Source organism: Acipenser ruthenus, unplaced genomic scaffold (assembly GCF_902713425.1).
Source record: "Acipenser ruthenus unplaced genomic scaffold, fAciRut3.2 maternal haplotype, whole genome shotgun sequence".
Taxonomy (NCBI): domain Eukaryota; kingdom Metazoa; phylum Chordata; class Actinopteri; order Acipenseriformes; family Acipenseridae; genus Acipenser; species Acipenser ruthenus.
The window spans coordinates 23,027-50,000 of NW_026708419.1; the positions used below are offsets into that span (position 1 = coordinate 23,027).

At 45.8% G+C, this 26,974-nt stretch overlaps 2 protein-coding genes across 3 annotated transcripts in view; one reads left to right on the forward strand and one right to left on the reverse strand.

Moving 5' to 3' along the window:
• The first annotated feature begins 103 nt into the window (after window positions 1-103).
• LOC117410247 (large ribosomal subunit protein uL18m) lies at window positions 104-4,995 on the forward strand. The gene is made up of 4 exons (XM_059021104.1): window positions 104-387; window positions 1,402-1,612; window positions 2,466-2,700; window positions 3,194-4,995. Exons 1-4 carry the CDS (start codon window positions 285-287, stop codon window positions 3,263-3,265), a joined length of 621 nt encoding a protein of 206 aa, XP_058877087.1. The 5' UTR covers window positions 104-284; the 3' UTR covers window positions 3,266-4,995.
• LOC131732568 (cell cycle checkpoint control protein RAD9A-like) overlaps window positions 4,977-26,974 on the reverse strand; it is a 27,953-nt gene continuing 5,955 nt past the window's right edge. The window contains exons 4-12 of one of the 2 annotated variants that reach the window (XM_059021103.1): window positions 26,180-26,294; window positions 24,523-24,622; window positions 21,196-21,302; window positions 19,490-19,596; window positions 18,066-18,130; window positions 17,763-17,864; window positions 16,526-16,645; window positions 16,333-16,474; window positions 4,977-5,433 (exon numbers count right to left, since the gene is read on the reverse strand). In XM_059021103.1, coding sequence (XP_058877086.1) covers window positions 5,296-5,433; window positions 16,333-16,474; window positions 16,526-16,645; window positions 17,763-17,864; window positions 18,066-18,130; window positions 19,490-19,596; window positions 21,196-21,302; window positions 24,523-24,622; window positions 26,180-26,294 — 996 coding nt within the window. In that variant the 3' untranslated portion in view covers window positions 4,977-5,295. Of the gene's footprint in view, window positions 5,434-16,332; window positions 16,646-17,762; window positions 17,865-18,065; window positions 18,131-19,489; window positions 19,597-21,195; window positions 21,303-24,522; window positions 24,623-26,179; window positions 26,295-26,974 lie in introns of both variants that reach the window. The other variant, XM_059021102.1, reaches the window with a different exon arrangement.

A 26,974-nucleotide genomic window follows, 5' to 3' on the forward strand; every position in this document is an offset into this window, starting at 1 on the left:
TCTCAATGCTTGTCCGATCTGTGTTTCACTAACATCCCTCCGACCAGCAACTTAAAATAAGCAGACTTTTGCCATTAACGAAGATGGCGGCTCTCTTTGCCCCACCTCCTTCTGTGAAGCCAGAGGTCGCCGGCAGTACTAAAGATGGCCGCGCCTTCAAGCGGCGTGCGAGTTCGCTGTACATGACAAAAAAAAATATCTATCACCTAGAAATAATTAAAAACAAACTCAAAACACAGATAGAAACGGCAGCTGGTTTTAATTAGACTGTAGATACTGGTGAAATGTCTCTTTTGAAAGGAATTCGTGGGAAGTGGAGAGTTTTCGGCGGTTTGTTTTCGATGCGGGCGGCTGGCGTGGATTTCAAGGACGTCTTTAAAGAAACGGGTAAATTTGACATGACTTTATAATCATCATCATCATCATAATAACACCGAAATGACGTCAGGCACATTCCTGCCACACGCACACTCTTAGAACCAAGCCCACGCGTGCAAAAATAAACCTATCTTCTATTGAAATGTAGTTTTTGTTCTTCTGTCGTGATCCCTTTTAATTATATTTTATCCCTTGTATCATTATTAGGTTTCCAAGCTGGCTTGGGGACACTATTGTTCTTGTAAATATATTTTTTTTAATGATGTTTCAATCCTAAAATTCTAGGTGATACAAACCTCTTCAGATAGCTGTACGTGTTACGTGTATGTAGTTTTTTTGCAACCAAAAAATGTAATTAAAAAAAAACTACAGCTCCCAGCATGCCTCAACCTAGCTAGTAATAGAGAGGGGTGATGGGAGCTGTAGTTCTTTGGACAGCGGAAGACAATTCGGACTAGTGCAATCGACAGTGTGATTGTATGTTTGTGTCTCAGTCCTAAAATTCTAGGTGATGCTGAAATTCTGACCACAGACAGACAGAGCCCCACAATCCTGTGCAGTTTGACGCTACAATATAATCCCTTCTTCTTGGGGTCTGTGTTAGTTTACTACATTCTGAAGAGAGTTTAGTTTCATTAAAGCTGCAGACAGACAGACAGACAGACAGACAGACAGAGCCCCACAATCCTGTTCAGTTTGACGCTACAATATAATCCCTTCTTCTTGGGGTCTGTGTTAGTTTACTACATTCTGAAAAGAGTTTAGTTTCATTAAAGCTGCAGACAGACAGACAGACAGACAGACAGAGCCCCACAATCCTGTTCAGTTTGACGCTACAATATAATCCCTTCTTCTTGGGGTCTGTGTTAGTTTACTACATTCTGAAGAGTTTAGTTTCATTAAAGCTGCAGACAGACAGGCAGACACAGAGCTCCCTATCTCCTCCCCCTCTGTATAACTTGTGCTTGATGATATTAATATCCAGTCCCGTGGTGATGGTGGCTCTCGTCTCTCTGTCTCTAGCTGTGCGCTTCTCCTCCTGTTTGGTGTCTCCGCGGCCTCGTGACGGGGAGGAGGAGAGCAGTGAGCGGGGGCAGCGGGTTCCGAGGGGCAGTGCGGAGCTGGTGAACCCCCAATTCGTGAACCGCAACCCCAGAAACCTGGAGCGCATGTCGCTGGCAATGAAGGACCGCGGCTGGGAGACAGTGTGGCCGAGGAGAGCGTGCTGGCACAGGTGAGAGAGAGGGGGAGAGAGAGAGAGAGCGAGAGCGTGCGTGTCACACATCCTTTTTCTTTTCAGATCACCCTCCATGTTCTCTCCAGTTTTGGCGATGTTCCAACGAAGTTGGGCTGATTATGAATCACCCTGTCTCTCTATCTGTTTATCTGTCTATGATTCATAATCACCCCCTCTCTCTGGTTATTTATCTATGATTATGAATCACCCTGCCTATCTGTCTGTCTCTCCTCTCTGTAGTCTGTTTCTGTGTGCCTCCTTTCTCTAGTCTGTGTTTCTGTGCCTCTCCTCTCCTCTCTAATCTGTATTTCTGCCTGTGTCTCTCCTCTCTCTAATCTGTTAATGTGCCTCTCCTCTCTCTAGTCTGTTTCTGCTTGTGCCTCTCCTCTCTGTTAATGTCTCTCCTCTCTCTAGTCTGTTTGTGCCTCTCTCGTCTGTGTTTCTGTGCCTCTCCTCTCTCTAGTCTGTTAATGTGTCTCTCCTCTCTCTAGTCTGTGTTTGTGCCTGTCTCTCCTCTCCTCTCTCTAGTCTGTTAATGTGTCTCTCCTCTCTCTAGTCTGTTTGTGCCTGTCTCTCCTCTCCTCTCTCTAGTCTGTTAATGTCTCTCCTCTCTCTAGTCGGTGTTTGTGCCTCTCTCCTCTCCTCTCTCTAGTCTGTTAATGTCTCTCCTCTCTCTAGTCTGTGTTTGTGCCTGTCTCTCCTCTCTCTAGTCTGTTAATGTGTGTCTCCTCTCTCTAGTCTGTTTGTGCCTCTCTCCTCTCTAGTCTGTGTTTCTGTGCCTCTCCTCTCTCTAGTTTGTGTTTCTGCGTGTCTCTCTCACTCTCTCCTCTCTCACTCTCTCTCTCTCCAGGCTGTGTATTGAACACTCCCAGCACCACGTCTCAGCCCATGTGGAGCACGTCCCCTCTGGGGAGGTGGTGGTCTCTGCCTCCACACAGGAGTGGGCTGTGAAGAGGCACCTGTACAGCACTCGGGACGTCCTGGCCAGCGAGAGCGTGGGGAGGGTGCTGGCACAGCGCTGCCTCGAATCAGGGGTACAGCACCTCCACTTCAGAGCCGTGCCCTGGAGCTACAAAACAGAGAGGGTGAGACAGAGATACAGACAGCTCCCCTCAGCTTCAATCTGCATAGTGTTAGACACCAAACAGAGTCAGGCAGACAAAACTATGCAGATTGAAACTCAGGGGGACTGTCTGAATCGTGTTTGGTGTTGCTGTATAATATATAAAACTATGCAGATTGAAACTCAGGGGGACTGTCTGAATCGTGTTTGGTGTTGCTGTATAATATATAAAACTATGCAGATTGAAGCTCAGGGGGACTGTCTGAATCGTGTTTGGTGTTGCTGTATAATATATAAAACTATGCAGATTGAAACTCAGGGGGACTGTCTGAATCGTGTTTGGTGTTGCTGTATAATATATAAAACTATGCAGATTGAAGCTCAGGGGGACTGTCTGAATCGTGTTTGGTGTTGCTGTATAATATATAAAACTATGCAGATTGAAACTCAGGGGGACTGTCTGAATCGTGTTTGCTGTATAATATAGAAACTCTTTTTTTAATGATTTATTTCAGATGCAGAAGTTTCGCGCCGCGCTGAAGGAAGGTGGAATTATTCTCAGCGAACCCAGAAGAATCTACAAGTAAAAGACGAGACAGCGAGCGAAACGAACCCAATTTTGACGCAGCTTTTTATTCTGCAAGTCTCTGATAAGCAATAAAGATATCGCAGAGTGACATCAAACCTGGAGCCCAAACTAGAGCTGGTCTGCTGGACTCAGTTTAGTTTCAATCACGCTGATGAAGGCACTAGAGCCCCAAACTAGAGCTGGTCTGCTGGACTCAGTTTAGTTTCAATCACACTGATGAAGGCACTAGAGCCCCAAACTAGAGCTGGTCTGCTGGACTCAGTTTAGTTTCAATCACGCTGATGAAGGCACTAGAGCCCCAAACTAGAGCTGGTCTGCTTGACTCAGTTTAGTTTCAATCACGCTGATGAAGGCACTAGAGTCCCAAACTAGAGCTGGTCTGCTGGACTCAGTTTAGTTTCAATCACGCTGATGAAGGCACTAGAGCCCCAAACTAGAGGTGGTCTGCTTGACTCAGTTTAGTTTCAATCACGCTGATGAAGGCACTAGAGCCCAAACGCTGGTCTGCTGGACTCAGTTTAGTTTCAGTCACGATGATGGAGGCACTAGAGCCCCAAACTAGAGCTGGTCTGCTGGACTCAGTTTAGTTTCAGTCACACTGATGAAGGCACTAGAGCCCCAAACTAGAGCTGGTCTGCTTGACTCAGTTTAGTTTCAATCACGCTGATGAAGGCACTAGAGCCCCAAACTAGAGCTGGTCTGCTGGACTCAGTTTAGTTTCAATAACGCTGATGAAGGCACTAGAGCCCAAACGCTGGTCTGCTGGACTCAGTTTAGTTTCAGTCACGCTGATGAAGGCACTAGAGCCCCAAACTAGAGGTGGTCTGCTTGACTCAGTTTAGTTTCAATCACGCTGATGAAGGCACTAGAGCCCAAACGCTGGTCTGCTTGATTCAGTTTAGTTTCAATCACACTGATGAAGGCACTAGAGCCCCAAACTAGAGCTGGTCTGCTGGACTCAGTTTAGTTTCAGTCACGCTGATGAAGACACTAGAGCCCAAACGCTGGTCTGCTGGACTCAGTTTAGTTTCAATCACGCTGATGAAGGCACTAGAGCCCCAAACTAGAGCTGGTCTGCTTGACTCAGTTTAGTTTCAATCACGCTGATGAAGGCACTAGAGCCCCAAACTAGAGCTGGTCTGCTGGACTCAGTTTAGTTTCAGTCACACTGATGAAGGCACTAGAGCCCCAAACTAGAGCTGGTCTGCTTGACTCAGTTTAGTTTCAATAACACTGATGAAGGCACTAGAGCCCCACACTAGAGCTGGTCTGCTGGACTCAGTTTAGTTTCAATCACGCTGATGAAGGCACTGGAGCCCAAACGCTGGTTTGCTTGACTCAGTTTAGTTTCAGTCACGCTGATGAAGGCACTAGAGCCCAAACGCTGGTCTGCTTGACTCAGTTTAGTTTCAGTCACGCTGATGAAGGCACTAGAGCTGGTCTGCTGGACTCAGTTTAGTTTCAATCACGCTGATGAAGGCACTAGAGCTGGTCTGCTTGACTCGATCTCTTCTAGTTTCACCTAACAGGTTTTTATTGATCGTTTTGCTGAGTGTTTAATTGAGGATCGCAAACTAACAGGCATGGGTAATCAATAAATCGATCAGTCTCGCCAGGGATGTTTTTTTTTTACTTTGTACAGATCAATATGTGATCAATTCTTCCAGATTCTTGCGTCAAAATGGATCCATAATAAAACTCAAACTCACTTTATATTGATGACAAAAATCAGTCTTGTTTATTTACTAATCAATCAATTTGTGTTGCTTGAGTCTACCTCTCTTCCTCTCTCTTCTTCATCCTCCTCTCTCTCTCTCTCTCTCACTCCCTCCATCACGTGCAGGTTTCACGACAAAGGGATTAGCAGTTCAAAATGTGTGACCTGTGACCTGTGTGCGCACGACCGCCTGCACTACACCCCCTCCACCAGCAGGGGGCGACAATGAGTCACCCTAGTGATACAAATTCAAAGTCTACTTTTTTTGGTGTTAATTTGCTCAGTTCTTTCTTTCTTTTGTTCGTTCGTTTTTATTTCTTTGCTGTTTCCTCTTCCTGTTCCTCCGGGTCACTGTCGCTGGCCTCAGCGAGCACTTCCTGGTTCCGAAGCGTCTGATTGGCTCCCTGGGAGTAAGGGGAGAGGACGGAACCGAAGAACAGCGAGCGGAACTGAGGAGGAGAGAGAGAGAGAGAGAGAATAAATACAGTTTAATACAGGAATAGAGAGAGAGTTGAAAATATATGGGCTTAATATACAAAACAATTCAATGTTGATACAATACACCACAGTGAAATACACACAGAGAGGAATACAGATTACTATGCAGAGAAACACACACACAGAGAAATTACTATGCAGAATAACAGAGAAATTAATATGCAGAATAACACACAGAGAAATTAATATGCAGGATAACACACAGAGAAATTAATATGCAGAATAACACACAGAGAAATTAATATGCAGGATAACACACAGAGAAATTAATATGCAGAATAACACACAGAGAAATTAATATGCAGAATAACACACAGAGAAATTAATATGCAGAATAACACAGAAATTAATATGCAGAATAACACACAGAGAAATTAATATGCAGAATAACAGAGAAATTAATATGCAGAATAACAGAGAAATTAATATGCAGAATAACACACAGAGAAATTAATATGCAGAATAACAGAGAAATTGATATGCAGAATAACAGAGAAATTAATATGCAGAATAACACACAGAGAAATTAATATGCAGAATAACACACACAGAGAAATTAATATGCAGAATAACACACAGAGAAATTAATATGCAGAATAACACACACAGAGAGAAATTAATATGCAGAATAACACAGAGAGAAATTAATATGCAGAATAACACACAGAGAAATTAATATGCAGAATAACACACAGAGAAATTAATATGCAGAATAACACACAGACAAATTAATATGCAGAATAACAGAGAGAAATTAATATGCAGAATAACACACAGACAAATTAATATGCAGAATAACAGAGAGAAATTAATATGCAGAATAACACACAGAGAAATTAATATGCAGAATAACACACAGAGAAATTAATATGCAGAATAACACACAGAGAAATTAATATGCAGAATAACACACAGAGAAATTAATATGCAGAATAACACACAGAAATTAATATGCAGAATAACACACAGAGAAATTAATATGCAGAATAACACACAGAAATTAATATGCAGAATAACACACAGAGAAATTAATATGCAGAATAACACACAGAAATTAATATGCAGAATAACACACCCAGAGAAATTAATATGCAGAATAACACAGAGAAATTAATATGCAGAATAACACACAGAGGGAAAGAATACAACACAGGAAAAGAGGAAATACAGACAGATGAGACAACAGAGAGGAAATACAAACAGATGAGACAACAGAGAGGAAATAGAGACACTCAGAGAGAGGAAATAGAGACTCAGAGACGAGACAACACAGAGAGGAAATAGAGACACTCAGAGAGAGGAAATAGAGACTCAGAGACGAGACAACACAGAGAGGAAATAGAGACACTCAGAGAGAGGAAATAGAGACTCAGAGACGAGACAACACAGAGAGGAAATAGAGACTCAGAGACGAGACAACACAGAGAGGAAATAGAGACACTCAGAGAGAGGAAATAGAGACTCAGAGACGAGACAACACAGAGAGGAAATAGAGACACTCAGAGAGAGGAAATAGAGACTCAGAGACGAGACAACACAGGAAATAGAGACTCAGAGAGATGAGAACACAGAGACGAGACAACACAGAGGAAATAGAGACACTCAGAGAGATGAGACAACAGAGAGAGGAAATAGAGACACTCAGAGAGATGAGACAACAGAGAGAGGAAATAGAGACTCAGATGAGACAACACAGAGGAAATAGAGACACTCAGAGAGGAAATAGACACTCAGAGACGAGACAACAGAGAGAGAGGGAGGAAATAGAGACAATGAGAGAGAAAGGAAATAGAGATGAGACAACACTGTTTGAGAGAGAGAGACACACAACAGAATAGTTAACACACACACACAATACAATAGTTTACTCCACACACAACACAGTACAGTAATCCACACACACACACACACACACAATACAGTGCAGTAATCCACACACACACACACACACACACAATACAGTACAGTAATCCACACACACACACACACACACACAATACAGTACAGTAATCCACACACACACACACAAAATACAGTACAGTAATCCACACACACACACACACACAATACAGTGCAGTAATCCACACACACACACACACACAATACAGTACAGTAATCCACACACACACACACACAATACAGTGCAGTAATCCACACACACACACACACAATACAGTGCAGTAATCCACACACACACAATACAGTGCAGTAATACACACACACACACACACACAATACAGTGCAGTAATCCACACACACACACACACACAATACAGTGCAGTAATCCACACACACACACACACACACACAATACAGTAATCCACACACACACACACAATACAGTGCAGTAATCCACACACACACAATACAGTGCAGTAATCCACACACACACACACACACACACACACAAACAATACAGTAATCCACACACACACACACACAATACAGTACAGTAATCCACACACACACACAATACAGTGCAGTAATCCACACACACACACACACACAATACAGTACAGTAATCCACACACACACACACACACACACAATACAGTGCAGTAATCCACACACACACACAATACAGTACAGTAATCCACACACACACACACACAATACAGTACAGTAATCCACACACACACACACACACACACACAATACAGTGCAGTAATCCACACACACACACAATACAGTACAGTAATCCACACACACACACACACACACACAATACAGTACAGTAATCCACACACACACACACACACAATACAGTACAGTAATCCACACACACACACACATACACACACAATACAGTGCAGTAATCCACACACACACACAATACAGTACAGTAATCCACACACACACACACACACACACAATACAGTACAGTAATCCACACACACACACACACAATACAGTGCAGTAATCCACACACACACACACACACAATACAGTACAGTAATCCACACACACACACACACACACAATACAGTACAGTAATCCACACACACACACACACACACACACAATACAGTGCAGTAATCCACACACACACACAATACAGTACAGTAATCCACACACACACACACACAATACAGTACAGTAATCCACACACACACACACACACACACACAATACAGTAATCCACACACACACACACAATACAGTGCAGTAATCCACACACACACACACACACACACACACAATACAGTAATCCACACACACACACACAATACAGTGCAGTAATCCACACACACACAATACAGTGCAGTAATCCACACACACACACACACACACACACACAATACAGTAATCCACACACACACACACACAATACAGTACAGTAATCCACACACACACACAATACAGTGCAGTAATCCACACACACACACACACACAATACAGTACAGTAATCCACACACACACACACACACACACAATACAGTGCAGTAATCCACACACACACACAATACAGTACAGTAATCCACACACACACACACACACAATACAGTACAGTAATCCACACACACACACACACACACACACAATACAGTGCAGTAATCCACACACACACAGACACACACACACAATACAGTACAGTAATCCACACACACACACAATACAGTACAGTAATCCACACACACACACACACACACACACAATACAGTACAGTAATCCACACACACACACACACACACACACACACAATACAGTACAGTAATCCACACACACACACACACACACACACAATACAGTACAGTAATCCACACACACACACACACAATACAGTACAGTAATCCACACACACACACACACACACACACACAATACAGTACAGTAATCCACACACACACACACACACACACAATACAGTTTAGTAATCCACACACACACACACACACAATACAGTACAGTAATCCACACACACACACACACACACACACAATACAGTACAGTAATCCACACACACACACACACACAATACAGTACAGTAATCCACACACACACACACACAATACAGTACAGTAATCCACACACACACACACACACACACACACAATACAGTACAGTAATCCACACACACACACACACACACAATACAGTACAGTAATCCACACACACACACACAATACAGTGCAGTAATCCACACACACACACAATACAGTACAGTAATCCACACACACACACACACACACACACAATACAGTACAGTAATCCACACACACACACACAATACAGTACAGTAATCCACACACACACACACAATACAGTGCAGTAATCCACACACACACACAATACAGTACAGTAATCCACACACACACACACACACACAATACAGTACAGTAATCCACACACACACACACACACACACACACAATACAGTGCAGTAATCCACACACACACACAATACAGTACAGTAATCCACACACACACACACACAATACAGTACAGTAATCCACACACACACACACACACACACACAATACAGTAATCCACACACACACACACAATACAGTGCAGTAATCCACACACACACACACACACACACACACAATACAGTAATCCACACACACACACACAATACAGTGCAGTAATCCACACACACACAATACAGTGCAGTAATCCACACACACACACACACACACACACACAATACAGTAATCCACACACACACACACACAATACAGTACAGTAATCCACACACACACACAATACAGTGCAGTAATCCACACACACACACACACACAATACAGTACAGTAATCCACACACACACACACACACACACAATACAGTGCAGTAATCCACACACACACACAATACAGTACAGTAATCCACACACACACACACACACAATACAGTACAGTAATCCACACACACACACACACACACACACAATACAGTGCAGTAATCCACACACACACAGACACACACACACAATACAGTACAGTAATCCACACACACACACAATACAGTACAGTAATCCACACACACACACACACACACACACAATACAGTACAGTAATCCACACACACACACACACACACACACACACAATACAGTACAGTAATCCACACACACACACACACACACACAATACAGTACAGTAATCCACACACACACACACACAATACAGTGCAGTAATCCACACACACACACAATACAGTACAGTAATCCACACACACACACACACACAATACAGTACAGTAATCCACACACACACACACACACACACACAATACAGTACAGTAATCCACACACACACACACACACACACAATACAGTACAGTAATCCACACACACACACACATACACACACAATACAGTGCAGTAATCCACACACACACACAATACAGTACAGTAATCCACACACAAACACACACACACACACACACACACAATACAGTACAGTAATCCACACACACACACACACAATACAGTGCAGTAATCCACACACACACACACACACAATACAGTACAGTAATCCACACACACACACACACACACACACAATACAGTACAGTAATCCACACACACACACACACACACAATACAGTACAGTAATCCACACACACACACACACACACACAATACAGTTTAGTAATCCACACACACACACACACACAATACAGTACAGTAATCCACACACACACACACACACACACAATACAGTACAGTAATCCACACACACACACACACAATACAGTACAGTAATCCACACACACACACACACAATACAGTACAGTAATCCACACACACACACACACACACACACACAATACAGTACAGTAATCCACACACACACACAATACAGTACAGTACTCCACACACACACAATACAGTGCAGTAATCCACACACACACACACACACAATACAGTGCAGTAATCCACACACACACACAATACAGTACAGTAATCCACACACACACACACACACACAATACAGTACAGTAATCCACACACACACACACACACAATACAGTACAGTAATCCACACACACACACACACACACACACACACACACACACAATACAGTGCAGTAATCCACACACACACACACACAATACAGTACAGTAATCCACACACACACACACACACACACAATACAGTACAGTAATCCACACACACACACAATACAGTACAGTAATCCACACACACACACACACACACAATACAGTACAGTAATCCACACACACACACACACACACACACAATACAGTACAGTAATCCACACACACACACACACACAATACAGTACAGTAATCCACACACACACACACACACACACAATACAGTGCAGTAATCCACACACACACACACACACAATACAGTACAGTAATCCACACACACACACAATACAGTACAGTAATCCACACACACACACACACACACACACACACAATACAGTACAGTAATCCACACACACACACACACACACACAATACAGTACAGTAATCCACACACACACACACACACACAATACAGTACAGTAATCCAGACACACACACACACACAATACAGTGCAGTAATCCACACACACACACAATACAGTACAGTAATCCACACACACACACACACAATACAGTGCAGTAATCCACACACACACACACACACACAATACAGTACAGTAATCCACACACACACACACACACACAATACAGTGCAGTAATCCACACACACACACACACACACACAATACAGTACAGTAATCCACACACACACACACACACAATACAGTACAGTAATCCACACACACACACACACACACACACACAATACAGTGCAGTAATCCACACACACACACACACACAATACAGTACAGTAATCCACACACACACACACACACACACACAATACAGTACAGTAATCCACACACACACACACACACACAATACAGTGCAGTAATCCACACACACACACACACACAATACAGTACAGTAATCCACACACACACACACACACACACAATACAGTACAGTAATCCACACACACACACACACAATACAGTACAGTAATCCACACACACACACACACACACAATACAGTACAGTAATCCACACACACACACACACACACACAATACAGTACAGTAATCCACACACACACACACACACACACACAATACAGTGCAGTAATCCACACACACACACACACACACAATACAGTGCAGTAATCCACACACACACACACACACAATACAGTGCAGTAATCCACACACACACACAATACAGTACAGTAATCCACACACACACACACACAATACAGTGCAGTAATCCACACACACACACACACACAATACAGTACAGTAATCCACACACACACACACACACACACACAATACAGTGCAGTAATCCACACACACACACACACACAATACAGTACAGTAATCCACACACACACACACACACAATACAGTACAGTAATCCACACACACACACACACACAATACAGTACAGTAATCCACACACACACACACACACACACACACAATACAGTACAGTAATCCACACACACACACACACACACAATACAGTGCAGTAATCCACACACACACACACACACACACAATACAGTACAGTAATCCACACACACACACACACACACACACAATACAGTACAGTAATCCACACACACACACACACAATACAGTACAGTAATCCACACACACACACACACACACAATACAGTGCAGTAATCCACACACACACACAATACAGTGCAGTAATCCACACACACACACACACACAATACAGTACAGTAATCCACACACACACACACACACACACAATACAGTACAGTAATCCACACACACACACACACACACACACACACAATACAGTACAGTAATCCACACACACAATACAGTACAGTAATCCACACACACACAATACAGTACAGTAATCCACACACAATACAGTGCAGTAATCCACACACACACACAATACAGTACAGTAATCCACACACACACACACACAATACAGTACAGTAATCCACACACACACACACACACACACAATACAGTACAGTAATCCACACACACACACACACACAATACAGTACAGTAATCCACACACACACACACACACAATACAGTACAGTAATCCACACACACACACACACAATACAGTGCAGTAATCCACACACACACACACACACAATACAGTACAGTAATCCACACACACACACACACACACACACAATACAGTGCAGTAATCCACACACACACACACACAATACAGTGCAGTAATCCACACACACACACACACAATACAGTACAGTAATCCACACACACACACACACACAATACAGTACAGTAATCCACACACACACACACACACACACAATACAGTGCAGTAATCCACACAAATACAGTACAGTAATCCACACACACACACACACACAATACAGTACAGTAATCCACACACACACACACACACACAATACAGTGCAGTAATCCACACACACACACACACAATACAGTACAGTAATCCACACACACACACACACAATACAGTACAGTAATCCACACACACACACACACAATACAGTACAGTAATCCACACACACACACACACACACAATACAGTACAGTAATCCACACACACACACACACACACACAATACAGTACAGTAATCCACACACACACACACACACACACACAATACAGTGCAGTAATCCACACACACACACACACACAATACAGTGCAGTAATCCACACACACACACAATACAGTACAGTAATCCACACACACACACACACAATACAGTGCAGTAATCCACACACACACACACACACAATACAGTACAGTAATCCACACACACACACACACACACACAATACAGTACAGTAATCCACACACACACACACACACACACACAATACAGTGCAGTAATCCACACACACACACAATACAGTACAGTAATCCACACACACACACACACAATACAGTGCAGTAATCCACACACACACACACACACACAATACAGTACAGTAATCCACACACACACACACACACACAATACAGTGCAGTAATCCACACACACACACAATACAGTACAGTAATCCACACACACACACACACAATACAGTACAGTAATCCACACACACACACACACACACACACAATACAGTACAGTAATCCACACACACACACACACAATACAGTACAGTAATCCACACACACACACACACACACACACAGTACAGTACAGTAATCCACACACACACACACACACAATACAGTGCAGTAATCCACACACACACACAATACAGTGCAGTAATCCACACACACACAATACAGTACAGTAATCCACACACACACACACACACACACACACACAATACAGTACAGTAATCCACACACACACACACACACAATACAGTACAGTAATCCACACACACACAATACAGTACAGTAATCCACACACAATACAGTGCAGTAATCCACACACACACACAATACAGTACAGTAATCCACACACACACACACACAATACAGTACAGTAATCCACACACACACACACACACAATACAGTACAGTAATCCACACACACACACACACACACACAATACAGTACAGTAATCCACACACACACACACACAATACAGTACAGTAATCCACACACACACACACACACACACAATACAGTACAGTAATCCACACACACACACACACACAATACAGTACAGTAATCCACACACACACACACACACACACACAATACAGTACAGTAATCCACACACACACACACACACACACACAATACAGTGCAGTAATCCACACACACACACAATACAGTACAGTAATCCACACACACACACACACAATACAGTACAGTAATCCACACACACACACACACACACACACACAATACAGTGCAGTAATCCACACACACACACACACACACACACAATACAGTACAGTAATCCACACACACACACACACACACACAATACAGTGCAGTAATCCACACACACACACAATACAGTGCAGTAATCCACACACACACACACACACAATACAGTACAGTAATCCACACACACACACACACACACACACACACACACAATACAGTACAGTAATCCACACACACACACAATACAGTACAGTAATCCACACACACACAATACAGTGCAGTAATCCACACACACACACAATACAGTGCAGTAATCCACACACACACACACATACACACAATACAGTACAGTAATCCACACACACACACACACACACACAATACAGTACAGTAATCCACACACACACACACACAATACAGTACAGTAATCCACACACACACACACACACACACACACAATACAGTACAGTAATCCACACACACACACACACACACACAATACAGTACAGTAATCCACACACACACACACACACACACACACACAATACAGTACAGTAATCCACACACACACACACACAATACAGTGCAGTAATCCACACACACACACACACAATACAGTGCAGTAATCCACACACACACACAATACAGTACAGTAATCCACACACACACACACACAATACAGTACAGTAATACACACACACACACACACACACAATACAGTACAGTAATCCACACACACACACACACACACACAATACAGTGCAGTAATCCACACACACACACACACACACAATACAGTACAGTAATCCACACACACACACACACACACAATACAGTACAGTAATCCACACACACACACACACACAATACAGTACAGTAATCCACACACACACACACACACACAATACAGTGCAGTAATCCACACACACACACACACAATACAGTGCAGTAATCCACACACACACACAGCGCTGTTCTATTCAGTTTCTTCTCTTACTCTCTTTTGTGGAGGGGTCCCGGGTAACTCCTCCTCCTCCTCCTCCTCCTCTTCCTCACTCCCGCTCTCCCGCCCCCTCTGCTGTTTAGACCCTGAACTGCAGGCTGCAGAGACAGGCTCCCTCTCCCTCCTGTGGTCAGACCTGGTACTGCAGGCTGCAGAGACAGGCTCCCTCTCCCTCCTGTGGTCAGACCCGGTACTGCAGGGCTGTGCCTCGGCCCCGCCCACAGCGCTGGTCTCCATGGCGATCATATAGCTGTCCATGTCATCGCTCAGGAAGTCGTCGTGGCTGGTGTCGGCCTGAGGGGGGCGACTGTGAGCAAGAAAAACAAACAAAAGGTATATTTAATATATAAAACTTTTTTGCTCAAAATAGCTGGCTTCCCGCAGCTGCGGTGTGTTTAAAACGTTTTTATCGAGGGACAGTGTGTCTGAAAACGAACAGCGAAGCCTCCTTCCTGGCTTGTGATGTCACGGTAACCACACCCACTCCCTCCTATTGAAATGTGTTCTTGCTGTGACGTCATTGGCTGCACAGTTAATGATGTCACAATGCTGTTCCTGTCTGTTTAAACCTGCAGGAATCGCTGGATTCAGATCCATTTATTATCCTTGACTCTTCCCTGTCGTACATTTAGTCTCATTTACTTTCTTAAAATATAAACCAGCCTGTCAGTGACATCATCCATCCCCCATCCCAGTGAAGTTCTGGATGACGAAGGCATTAAAACGTTTCTCTGCTAACTTGACTTTCTCTCTCGGTCTCTTCTGGTTTGGAGTTTCTGATCCAGTGAAGTTCTGGATGACGAAGGCATTAAAACGTTTCTCTGCTAACTTGACTTTCTCTCTCGGTCTCTTCTGGTTTGGAGTTTCTGATCCAGTGAAGTTCTGGATGACGAAGGCATTAAAACGTTTCTCTGCTAACTTGACTTTCTCTCTCGGTCTCTTCTGGTTTGGAGTTTCTGATCCAGTGAAGTTCTGGATGACGAAGGCATTAAAACGTTTCTCTGCTAACTTGACTTTCTCTCTCGGTCTCTTCTGGTTTGGAGTTTCTGATCCAGTGAAGTTCTGGATGACGAAGGCATTAAAACGTTTCTCTGCTAACTTGACTTTCTCTCTCGGTCTCTTCTGGTTTGGAGTTTCTGATCCAGTGAAGTTCTGGATGACGAAGGCATTAAAACGTTTCTCTGCTAACTTGACTTTCTCTCTCGGTCTCTTCTGGTTTGGAGTTTCTGATCCAGTGAAGTTCTGGATGACGAAGGCATTAAAACGTTTCTCTGCTAACTTGACTTTCTCTCTCGGTCTCTTCTGGTTTCGAGTTTCTGATCCAGTGAAGTTCTGGATGACGAAGGCATTAAAACGTTTCTCTGCTAACTTGACTTTCTCTCTCAGTCTCTTCTGGTTTTTGAGTTTCTCCTCTCCTCTCTCACCTCCGGTTCCTCTCCCTGTGGGTCGTGGTCTCCTCATCTGACAGAGTGGCCAGAACAAAATTAACCTCCAGAACAGGGTCGTCCAGCCCAAACACCACCGGCCTGAGAGAGAGAGAGAGAGAGAGAGAGAGACAGAGCCTCACAATCCTGTTCAGTTTGACGCTACAATATAATCCCTTCTTCTTGGGGTCTGTGTTAGTTTACTACATTCTGAAGAGTTTAGTTTCATTAAAGCAGACAGACAGACAGACAGACAGACAGACAGACAGACAGACAGATCTATTAATGGTTCAGTTTTCATACCTGCCTGGTTGATCAAAGTACATACTGAGAGGCAATCCGGAGGACTCCGCGAAACTCAGGAGACCCTGCAAATAATAATAATAATAATAATAATAATAATAATAATAATAATAATAATAATAATAATAATAATAATAATAACAATAATATTAATAATAATAATAATAACCAAAATACTATTACTACTGCCAATAATAATAATGATTCTGTATGTTTCTGAGTGTCTCTCTCTGATCGTGTTGAGAGTGCGTTTCATTCTCTCGCACTCTAAGCCTCCGCAATGAAGAGGTCAGGAAACTGCAGCTCTGCGGAGGCCATCTTGGCTCCAACCCTCCAATACTTTACACAGGGAACCGGCTCCAAGATGGATCCACAATGGAGACAGTTTCCCTCCCTTCTCTCTCAGAGGGAGACACCCGACACAGAGACAATAGAAATCCAATTATCATAGACTGGAATTACATTGTAACTGCAGTTTAATATCACTAGACTGGACTGGAATTACATTGTAACTGCAGTTTAATATCACTAGACTGGACTGGACTGGAATTACATTGTAACTGCAGTTTAACATCACTAGACTGGACTGGAATTACATTGTAACTGCAGTTTAATATCACTAGACTAGACTGGAATTACATTGTAACTGCAGTTTAATATCACTAGACTGGACTGGAATTACATTGTAACTGCAGTTTAATATCACTAGACTGGACTGGAATTACATTGTAACTGCAGTTTAATATCACTAGACTGGACTGGAATTACATTGTAACTGCAGTTTAATATCACTAGACTGGACTGGAATTACATTGTAACTGCAGTTTAATATCACTAGACTGGACTGGACTGGAATTACATTGTAACTGCAGTTTAATATCACTAGACTGGACTGGAATTACATTGTAACTGCAGTTTAATATCACTAGACTGGACTGGAATTACATTGTAACTGCAGTTTAATATCACTAGACTGGACTGGAATTACATTGTAACTGCAGTTTAATATCACTAGACTGGACTGGAATTACATTGTAACTGCAGTTTAATATCACTAGACTGGACTGGAATTACATTGTAACTGCAGTTTAATATCACTAGACTGGACTGGAATTACATTGTAACTGCAGTTTAATATCACTAGACTGGACTGGAATTACATTGTAACTGCAGTTTAATATCACTAGACTGGACTGGAATTACATTGTAACTGCAGTTTAATATCACTAGACTGGACTGGAATTACATTGTAACTGCAGTTTAATATCACTAGACTGGACTGGAATTACATTGTAACTGCAGTTTAATATCACTAGACTGGACTGGAATTACATTGTAACTGCAGTTTAATATCACTAGACTGGACTGGAATTACATTGTAACTGCAGTTTAACATCACTAGACTGGACTGCAGGATCTCTCACCCGGAGCTCTTTCAGACAGAAGGTGATTCCCGTCTCCTCTCGAACCTGGAAGCTCTCGAACTCGTCAGCATCGAGACTCATCTCAGTCAGCATCATCTTCGACGCGTCTGGAGAGGGAACCCGCAGAGAGAACTACAGCTCCCAGCATGCCTCTGCACCAGCACCGGCAGAGAGGGGTGCTGGGAGCTGTAGTCCTTCACACACATTTGACCGCAGTGTATTTATATATATATATATATGTGTGTCAGTGTGTGTGTCTCTCAGTGTGTGTGTGTGTGTGTGTGTCTCTCAGTGTGTGTGTCTCAGTGTGTGTGTGTGTGTGTGTGTCTCTCAGTGTGTGTGTCTCAGTGTGTGTGTGCGTCTCAGTGTGTGTGTGTCTCAGTGTGTATGTGTGTGCGTCAGTGTGTGTGTGTCTCAGTGTGTGTGTGTGTCAGTGTGTGTGTGTCAGTGTGTGTCTCAGTGTGTGTGTGTCTCGGTGTGTGTGTATCTCAGTGTCAGTGTGTGTGTCTCAGTGTGTGTGTCTCAGTGTGAGTGTGTGTGTGTGTGTGTGTTTCAGTGTGTGTGTGTTTCAGTGTGTGTGTGTGTTTCAGTGTGTGTGTGTCTCAGTGTGTGTGTTTCTTCGCTGGTTAATCCTCTACCTTGCTCCTCCTCAGTGTGTGTGTGTTTCAGTGTGTGTGTGTGTCACAGTGTGTGTGTGTTTCAGTGTGTGTGTGTTTCGGTGTGTGTGTGTTTCAGTGTGTGTGTTTCTTCGCTGGTTAATCCTCTACCTTGCTCCTCCTCAGTGTGTGTCAGTGTGTGTGTGTGTCAGTGTGTGTGTGTGTCAGTGTGTGTGTGTGTGTGTGTGTGTGTTTCAGTGTGTGTGTGTTTCAGTGTGTGTTTCAGTGTGTGTGTGTGTGTGTGTGTGTGTCTCAGTGTGTGTGTGTTTCAGTGTGTGTGTTTCAGTGTGTGCGTGTTTCAGTGTGTGTGTTTCAGTGTGTGTGTGTGTTTCAGTGTGTGTGTGTGTTTCAGTGTGTGTGTGTTTCAGTGTGTGTGTGTTTCAGTGTGTGTTTCAGTGTGTGTGTGTTTCAGTGTGTGTGTTTCAGTGTGTGTGTGTTTCAGTGTGTGTGTGTGTCTCGGTGTGTGTGTGTGTTTCAGTGTGTGTGTGTTTCAGTGTGTGTTTCAGTGTGTGTGTGTTTCAGTGTGTGTGTGTGTTTCAGTGTGTGTGTGTGTCTCGGTGTGTGTGTGTGTTTCGGTGTGTGTGTGTGTTTCAGTGTGTGTTTCAGTGTGTGTGTGTGTTTCAGTGTGTGTGTGTGTTTCAGTGTGTGTGTGTTTCAGTGTGTGTTTCAGTGTGTGTGTGTGTTTCAGTGTGTGTGTGTGTGTGTGTTTCAGTGTGTGTGTGTGTTTCAGTGTGTGTGTTTCAGTGTGTGTTTCAGTGTGTGTGTGTTTCAGTGTGTGTGTGTGTTTCAGTGTGTGTGTGTGTCTCGGTGTGTGTGTGTGTTTCAGTGTGTGTTTCAGTGTGTGTGTTTCAGTGTGTGTGTGTGTGTGTGTTTCAGTGTGTGTGTGTGTTTCAGTGTGTGTGTTTCAGTGTGTGTTTCAGTGTGTGTGTGTGTTTCAGTGTGTGTGTGTGTTTCAGTGTGTGTGTTTCAGTGTGTGTTTGTTTCAGTGTGTGTGTTTCAGTGTGTGTGTGTGTTTCAGTGTGTGTGTTTCTTCGCTGGTTAATCCTCTACCTTGCTCGTCCTCCAGGTGGTTTCTGAACTGCACTCGTTCTCCACTCACCGTCACGTTCACTTCTTCCAGCGAGGGGGGGAAATGCACCACCGTGTCCGCTAGCAGCCTGCAGGGGGAGGCAGAGAGCAGTGAACACAAGCACTGCAGGCAGCCTGCAGGGGGAGGCAGAGAGCAGTGAACACAAGCACTGCGGGCAGCCTGCAGGGGGAGGCAGAGAGCAGTGAACGCAAGCACTGCAGGCAGCCTGCAGGGGGGGGGCAGAGAGCAGTGAACACAAGCGCTGCCAGCAGCCTGCAGGGGGAGGCAGAGAGCAGTGAACACAAGCACTGCGGGCAGCCTGCAGGGGGAGGCAGAGAGCAGTGAACACAAGCACTGCGGGCAGCCTGCAGGGGGAGGCAGAGAGCAGTGAACACAAGCACTGCGGGCAGCCTGCAGGGGGAGGCAGAGAGCAGTGAACACAAGCACTGCGGGCAGCCTGCAGGGGGAGGCAGAGAGCAGTGAACACAAGCACTGCGGGCAGCCTGCAGGGGGAGGCAGAGAGCAGTGAACACAAGCACTGCGGGCAGCCTGCAGGGGGAGGCAGAGAGCAGTGAACACAAGCACTGCAGGCAGCCTGCAGGGGGAGGCAGAGAGCAGTGAACACAAGCACTGCGGGCAGCCTGCAGGGGGAGGCAGAGAGCAGTGAACACAAGCACTGCGGGCAGCCTGCAGGGGGAGGCAGAGAGCAGTGAACACAAGCGCTGCGGGCAGCCTGCAGGGGGAGGCAGAGAGCAGTGAACACAAGCACTGCGGGCAGCCTGCAGGGGGAGGCAGAGAGCAGTGAACACAAGCACTGCGGGCAGCCTGCAGGGGGAGGCAGAGAGCAGTGAACACAAGCACTGCAGGCAGCCTGCAGGGGGAGGCAGAGAGCAGTGAACACAAGCACTGCGGGCAGCCTGCAGGGGGAGGCAGAGAGCAGTGAACACAAGCACTGCGGGCAGCCTGCAGGGGGAGGCAGAGAGCAGTGAACACAAGCGCTGCAGGCAGCCTGCAGGGGGAGGCAGAGAGCAGTGAACACAAGCACTGCGGGCAGCCTGCAGGGGGAGGCAGAGAGCAGTGAACGCAAGCACTGCGGGCAGCCTGCAGGGGGAGGCAGAGAGCAGAGAACACAAGCACTGCGGGCAGCCTGCAGGGGGAGGCAGAGAGCAGTGAACACAAGCACTGCGGGCAGCCTGCAGGGGGAGGCAGAGAGCAGTGAACACAAGCACTGCGGGCAGCCTGCAGGGGGAGGCAGAGAGCAGTGAACACAAGCACTGCGGGCAGCCTGCAGGGGGAGGCAGAGAGCAGTGAACACAAGCGCTGCGGGCAGCCTGCAGGGGGAGGCAGAGAGCAGTGAACACAAGCACTGCAGGCAGCCTGCAGGGGGAGGCAGAGAGCAGTGAACACAAGCACTGCGGGCAGCATGCAGGGGGAGGCAGAGAGCAGTGAACACAAGCACTGCGGGCAGCCTGCAGGGGGAGGCAGAGAGCAGTGAACACAAGCGCTGCGGGCAGCCTTCAGGGGGAGGCAGAGAGCAGTGAACACAAGCACTGCAGGCAGCCTGCAGGGGGAGGCAGAGAGCAGTGAACACAAGCGCTGCCAGCAGCCTGCAGGGGGAGGCAGAGAGCAGTGAACACAAGCGCTGCAGGCAGCCTGCAGGGGGAGGCAGAGAGCAGTGAACACAAGCGCTGCCAGCAGCCTGCAGGGGGAGGCAGAGAGCAGAGAACACAAGCACTGCGGGCAGCCTGCAGGGGGAGGCAGAGAGCAGTGAACACAAGCACTGCAGGCAGCCTGCAGGGGGAGGCAGAGAGCAGTGAACACAAGCACTGCGGACAGCCTGCAGGGGGAGGCAGAGAGCAGTGAACACAAGCACTGCAGGCAGCCTGCAGGGGGAGGCAGAGAGCAGTGAACACAAGCACTGCGGGCAGCCTGCAGGGGGAGGCAGAGAGCAGTGAACGAAAGCGCTGCGGGCAGCCTGCAGGGGGAGGCAGAGAGCAGAGAACACAAGCACTGCGGGCAGCCTGCAGGGGGAGGCAGAGAGCAGTGAACACCAGCACTGCAGGCAGCCTGCAGGGGGAGGCAGAGAGCAGTGAACACAAGCACTGCGAGCAGCCTGCAGGGGGAGGCAGAGAGCAGTGAACACAAGCACTGCGGACAGCCTGCAGGGGGAGGCAGAGAGCAGTGAACACAAGCACTGCGGGCAGCCTGCAGGGGGAGGCAGAGAGCAGTGAACACAAGCACTGCGGGCAGCCTGCAGGGGGAGGCAGAGAGCAGTGAACACAAGCACTGCGGACAGCCTGCAGGGGGAGGCAGAGAGCAGAGAACACAAGCACTGCAGGCAGCCTGCAGGGGGAGGCAGAGAGCAGTGAACACAAGCACTGCGGGCAGCCTGCAGGGGGAGGCAGAGAGCAGTGAACACAAGCGCTGCCAGCAGCCTGCAGGGGGAGGCAGAGAGCAGAGAACACAAGCGCTGCAGGCAGCCTGCAGGGGGAGGCAGAGAGCAGTGAACACAAGCACTGCCAGCAGCCTGCAGGGGGAGGCAGAGAGCAGTGAACACAAGCACCGCGGGCAGCCTGCAGGGGGAGGCAGAGAGCAGTGAACACAAGCACTGCAGGCAGCCTGCAGGGGGAGGCAGAGAGCAGTGAACACAAGCACTGCGGGCAGCCTGCAGGGGGAGGCAGAGAGCAGTGAACACAAGCACTGCGGGCAGCCTGCAGGGGGAGGCAGAGAGCAGTGAACACAAGCACTGCAGGCAGCCTGCAGGGGGAGGCAGAGAGCAGTGGACGCAAGCACTGAACAAAATTAAAACTACAAAAACAAAAAACGCACTACAGCTCCCAGCAGGCCTCTGCACTGGCAGCGACAGTGAAGGATGCTGGGAGCTCTAGTTTTTCATAAGGGCAGCTATAAGGCAGGATTGGCTGCAGTAGATAGATAGTCAGACAGACAGAACACAGACAGAGACAGACAGACAGAGAGACATAGATAGATAGATAGAGAGACAGATAGATGTGTGTGTGTTTACAACGGTAACACGGCTAAAGACAGAACCAGAATAAAAACTACAGCTCCCATCATCCCTCACTGTTACTGCCAGGGCAGAGGCATGCTGGGAGCTGTAGTTTATAATCGGACTATTTCCATAGACATGCTTCCAGTGTAAAACTGCAGTTTGTCTTCTCAGTCCATCTCTAGCAGTGTTTCCAGTTTCCTTATAAAGAACTACAGCTCCCATAACCCCCCTCCCCACCCCCGGGCTGTGGCTGCGGGTGCAGGGGCATGCTGGGAGCTGTAGTTCCTCGCCTCACCTGGGCTGGGCTCGGAGCACATTGGCGTATCCGTCCTTCTGAAAGACAGGTTGTAGAGACTCGCTCTCCTGGAAGGACAGATTGTGGGTCTTCGTGATCCCTGAGAGGAAGAGGGAGGAGGAGGAGGAGGAGGAGAGACGCACACAGGAGTCACAGGGCAGCACAGACAGGATTACAATGCAAGCTTCATATTTAAACACAGTGCAGTTTACAGACAGTGCAGATAATAATAACACTGCTAGAATACAATATGAACCAGGAGGCAACAAGTTAGGATCACAGCGAGTTAGATCTACTGTCCCTATTTTACTGCGTTTAATCCTGTACTTTAGAGTACTGTAATCTGTCAAGTGTTATTTAATCTGTAGTACTTTGTATTTAATCATATCCTGATGTAACTATCACTGACACTGTTTTCTGCTCCGTTATTGAATCGTTTTTTTGTCATTCTTGTACTTGCTAGAACCCAAGTCATTGTATTTATCTTGCTCTTAATTGTATTAATACTGTGATTCTTGAAATGTATTTTTGGATAAGGGCGTCTGCTAAGAAATAATAATAATAATAATAATAATAATAATAATAATAATAATAATAATAATAATAATAATAATAAGGATTTTATTTATTGTATTGTGTTGCGTGTTCCCATGTGTTGCTACAGCTGTTTATGAAAAGGTTTTTTAATTTTAAAAAAAAAATTTCACTTTTTTAAATCGCTTTCCACTGCCTCCAAGATGGCTTCCTGTGTATCCGCCTGGACCTCTCTGAACTACATTTCCCATCATCCTCCTTCTCACATCTGCCTGGACCTCTCTGAACTACATTTCCCATCATCCTCCTTCTCACATCCGCCTGGACCTCTCGGAACTACATTTCCCATCATCCTCCTGCTCACATCTGCCTGGGCCTCTCGGAACTACATTTCCCATCATCCTCCTGCTCACATCCGCCTGGACCTCTCTGAACTACATTTCCCATCATCCTCCTGCTCACTTCCGCCTGGACCTCTCGGAACTACATTTCCCATCATCCTCCTGCTCACATCCGCCTGGCCCTCTTGGAAACTACATTTCCCATCATCCTCCTGCTCACATCCGCCTGGGCCTCTCTGAACTACATTTCCCATCATCCTCCTGCTCACATCCGCCTGGCCCTCTCAGAACTACATTTCCCATCATCCTCCTGCTCACATCCGCCTGGCCCTCTCGGGAACTACATTTCCCATCATCCTCCTGCTCGCTGGTAAATACATCTCGGCTGCATACGCGAGCAGGAGGATGATGGGAAATGTAGTTTTGAGAGGTCACTCTGCCTGCCTGTCTGTCTGTCTGTCTGTCTGTCTGTCTGTCTGTCTGTCTGTCTGTCTGTCTGCAGCTTTAATGAAACTAAACTCTTTTCAGAATGTAGTAAACTAACACAGACCCCAAGAAGAAGGGATTATATTGTAGCGTCAAACTGAACAGGATTGTGGGGCTCTGTCTGTCTGTCTGTCTGTCTGTCTGTCTGTCTGCAGCTTTAATGAAACTAAACTCTCTTCAGAATGTAGTAAACTAACACAGACCCCAAGAAGAAGGGATTATATTGTAGCGTCAAACTGAACAGGATTGTGGGGCTCTGTCTGTTTGTCTGTCTGCCTGTCTGTCTGTCTCAGTACCGTATTTGCAGTGCAGCTGAAACACGAGTCTGTTTCCTCCGGGATTCAGATCAATCTCACACTTCTCCACCGTCTTGTCCAGAGAGGACAGCGACTTAAACACGGTCTGAACCGACTGCAGGAAGAGAGACAAGAAATAATCACTGTGATGAGAAACGAGGAGACAGAAACAGGGTCCCTGTCACTGTGCGAGACACGAGGAGACAGAAACAGGGTCCCTGTCACTGTGCGAGACACGAGGAGACAGAAACAGGGTCCCTGTCACTGTGCGAGACACGAGGAGACAGAAACAGGGTCCCTGTCACTGTGCGAGACACGAGGAGACAGAAACAGGGTCCCTGTCACTGTGCGAGACACGAGGAGACAGAAACAGGGTCCCTGTCACTGTGCGAGACACGAGGAGACAGAAACAGGGTCCCTGTCACTGTGATGAGAAACGATGAGACAGAAACAGGGTCCCTGTCACTGTGAGAGACACGAGGAGACAGAAACAGGGTCCCTATCACTGCGAGACACGATGAGACATAAACAGGGTCCCTGTCACTGTGCGAGACACGAGGAGACAGAAACAGGGTCCCTATCACTGTGAGACACGATGAGACATAAACAGGGTCCCTGTCACTGTGCGAGACACGAGGAGACAGAAACAGGGTCCCTGTCACTGTGATGAGAAACGATGAGACAGAAACAGGGTCCCTGTCACTGTGAGAGACACGAGGAGACAGAAACAGGGTCCCTATCACTGCGAGACACGATGAGACATAAACAGGGTCCCTGTCACTGTGCGAGACACGA

What these genes read in the sequence shown, in the direction of transcription:
- LOC117410247 (XM_059021104.1), top strand. Translation starts at nt 285, where the DNA reads ATGTCTCTTTTGAAAGGAATTCGTGGGAAGTGGAGAGTTTTCGGCGGT. An exon ending in AGGAGAGCGTGCTGGCACAG is followed by an intron (nt 1,613 to 2,465) that starts GTGAGAGAGAGG and finishes CTCTCTCTCCAG; the next exon opens with GCTGTGTATTGAACACTCCC. An exon ending in GGAGCTACAAAACAGAGAGG is followed by an intron (nt 2,701 to 3,193) that starts GTGAGACAGAGA and finishes GATTTATTTCAG; the next exon opens with ATGCAGAAGTTTCGCGCCGC.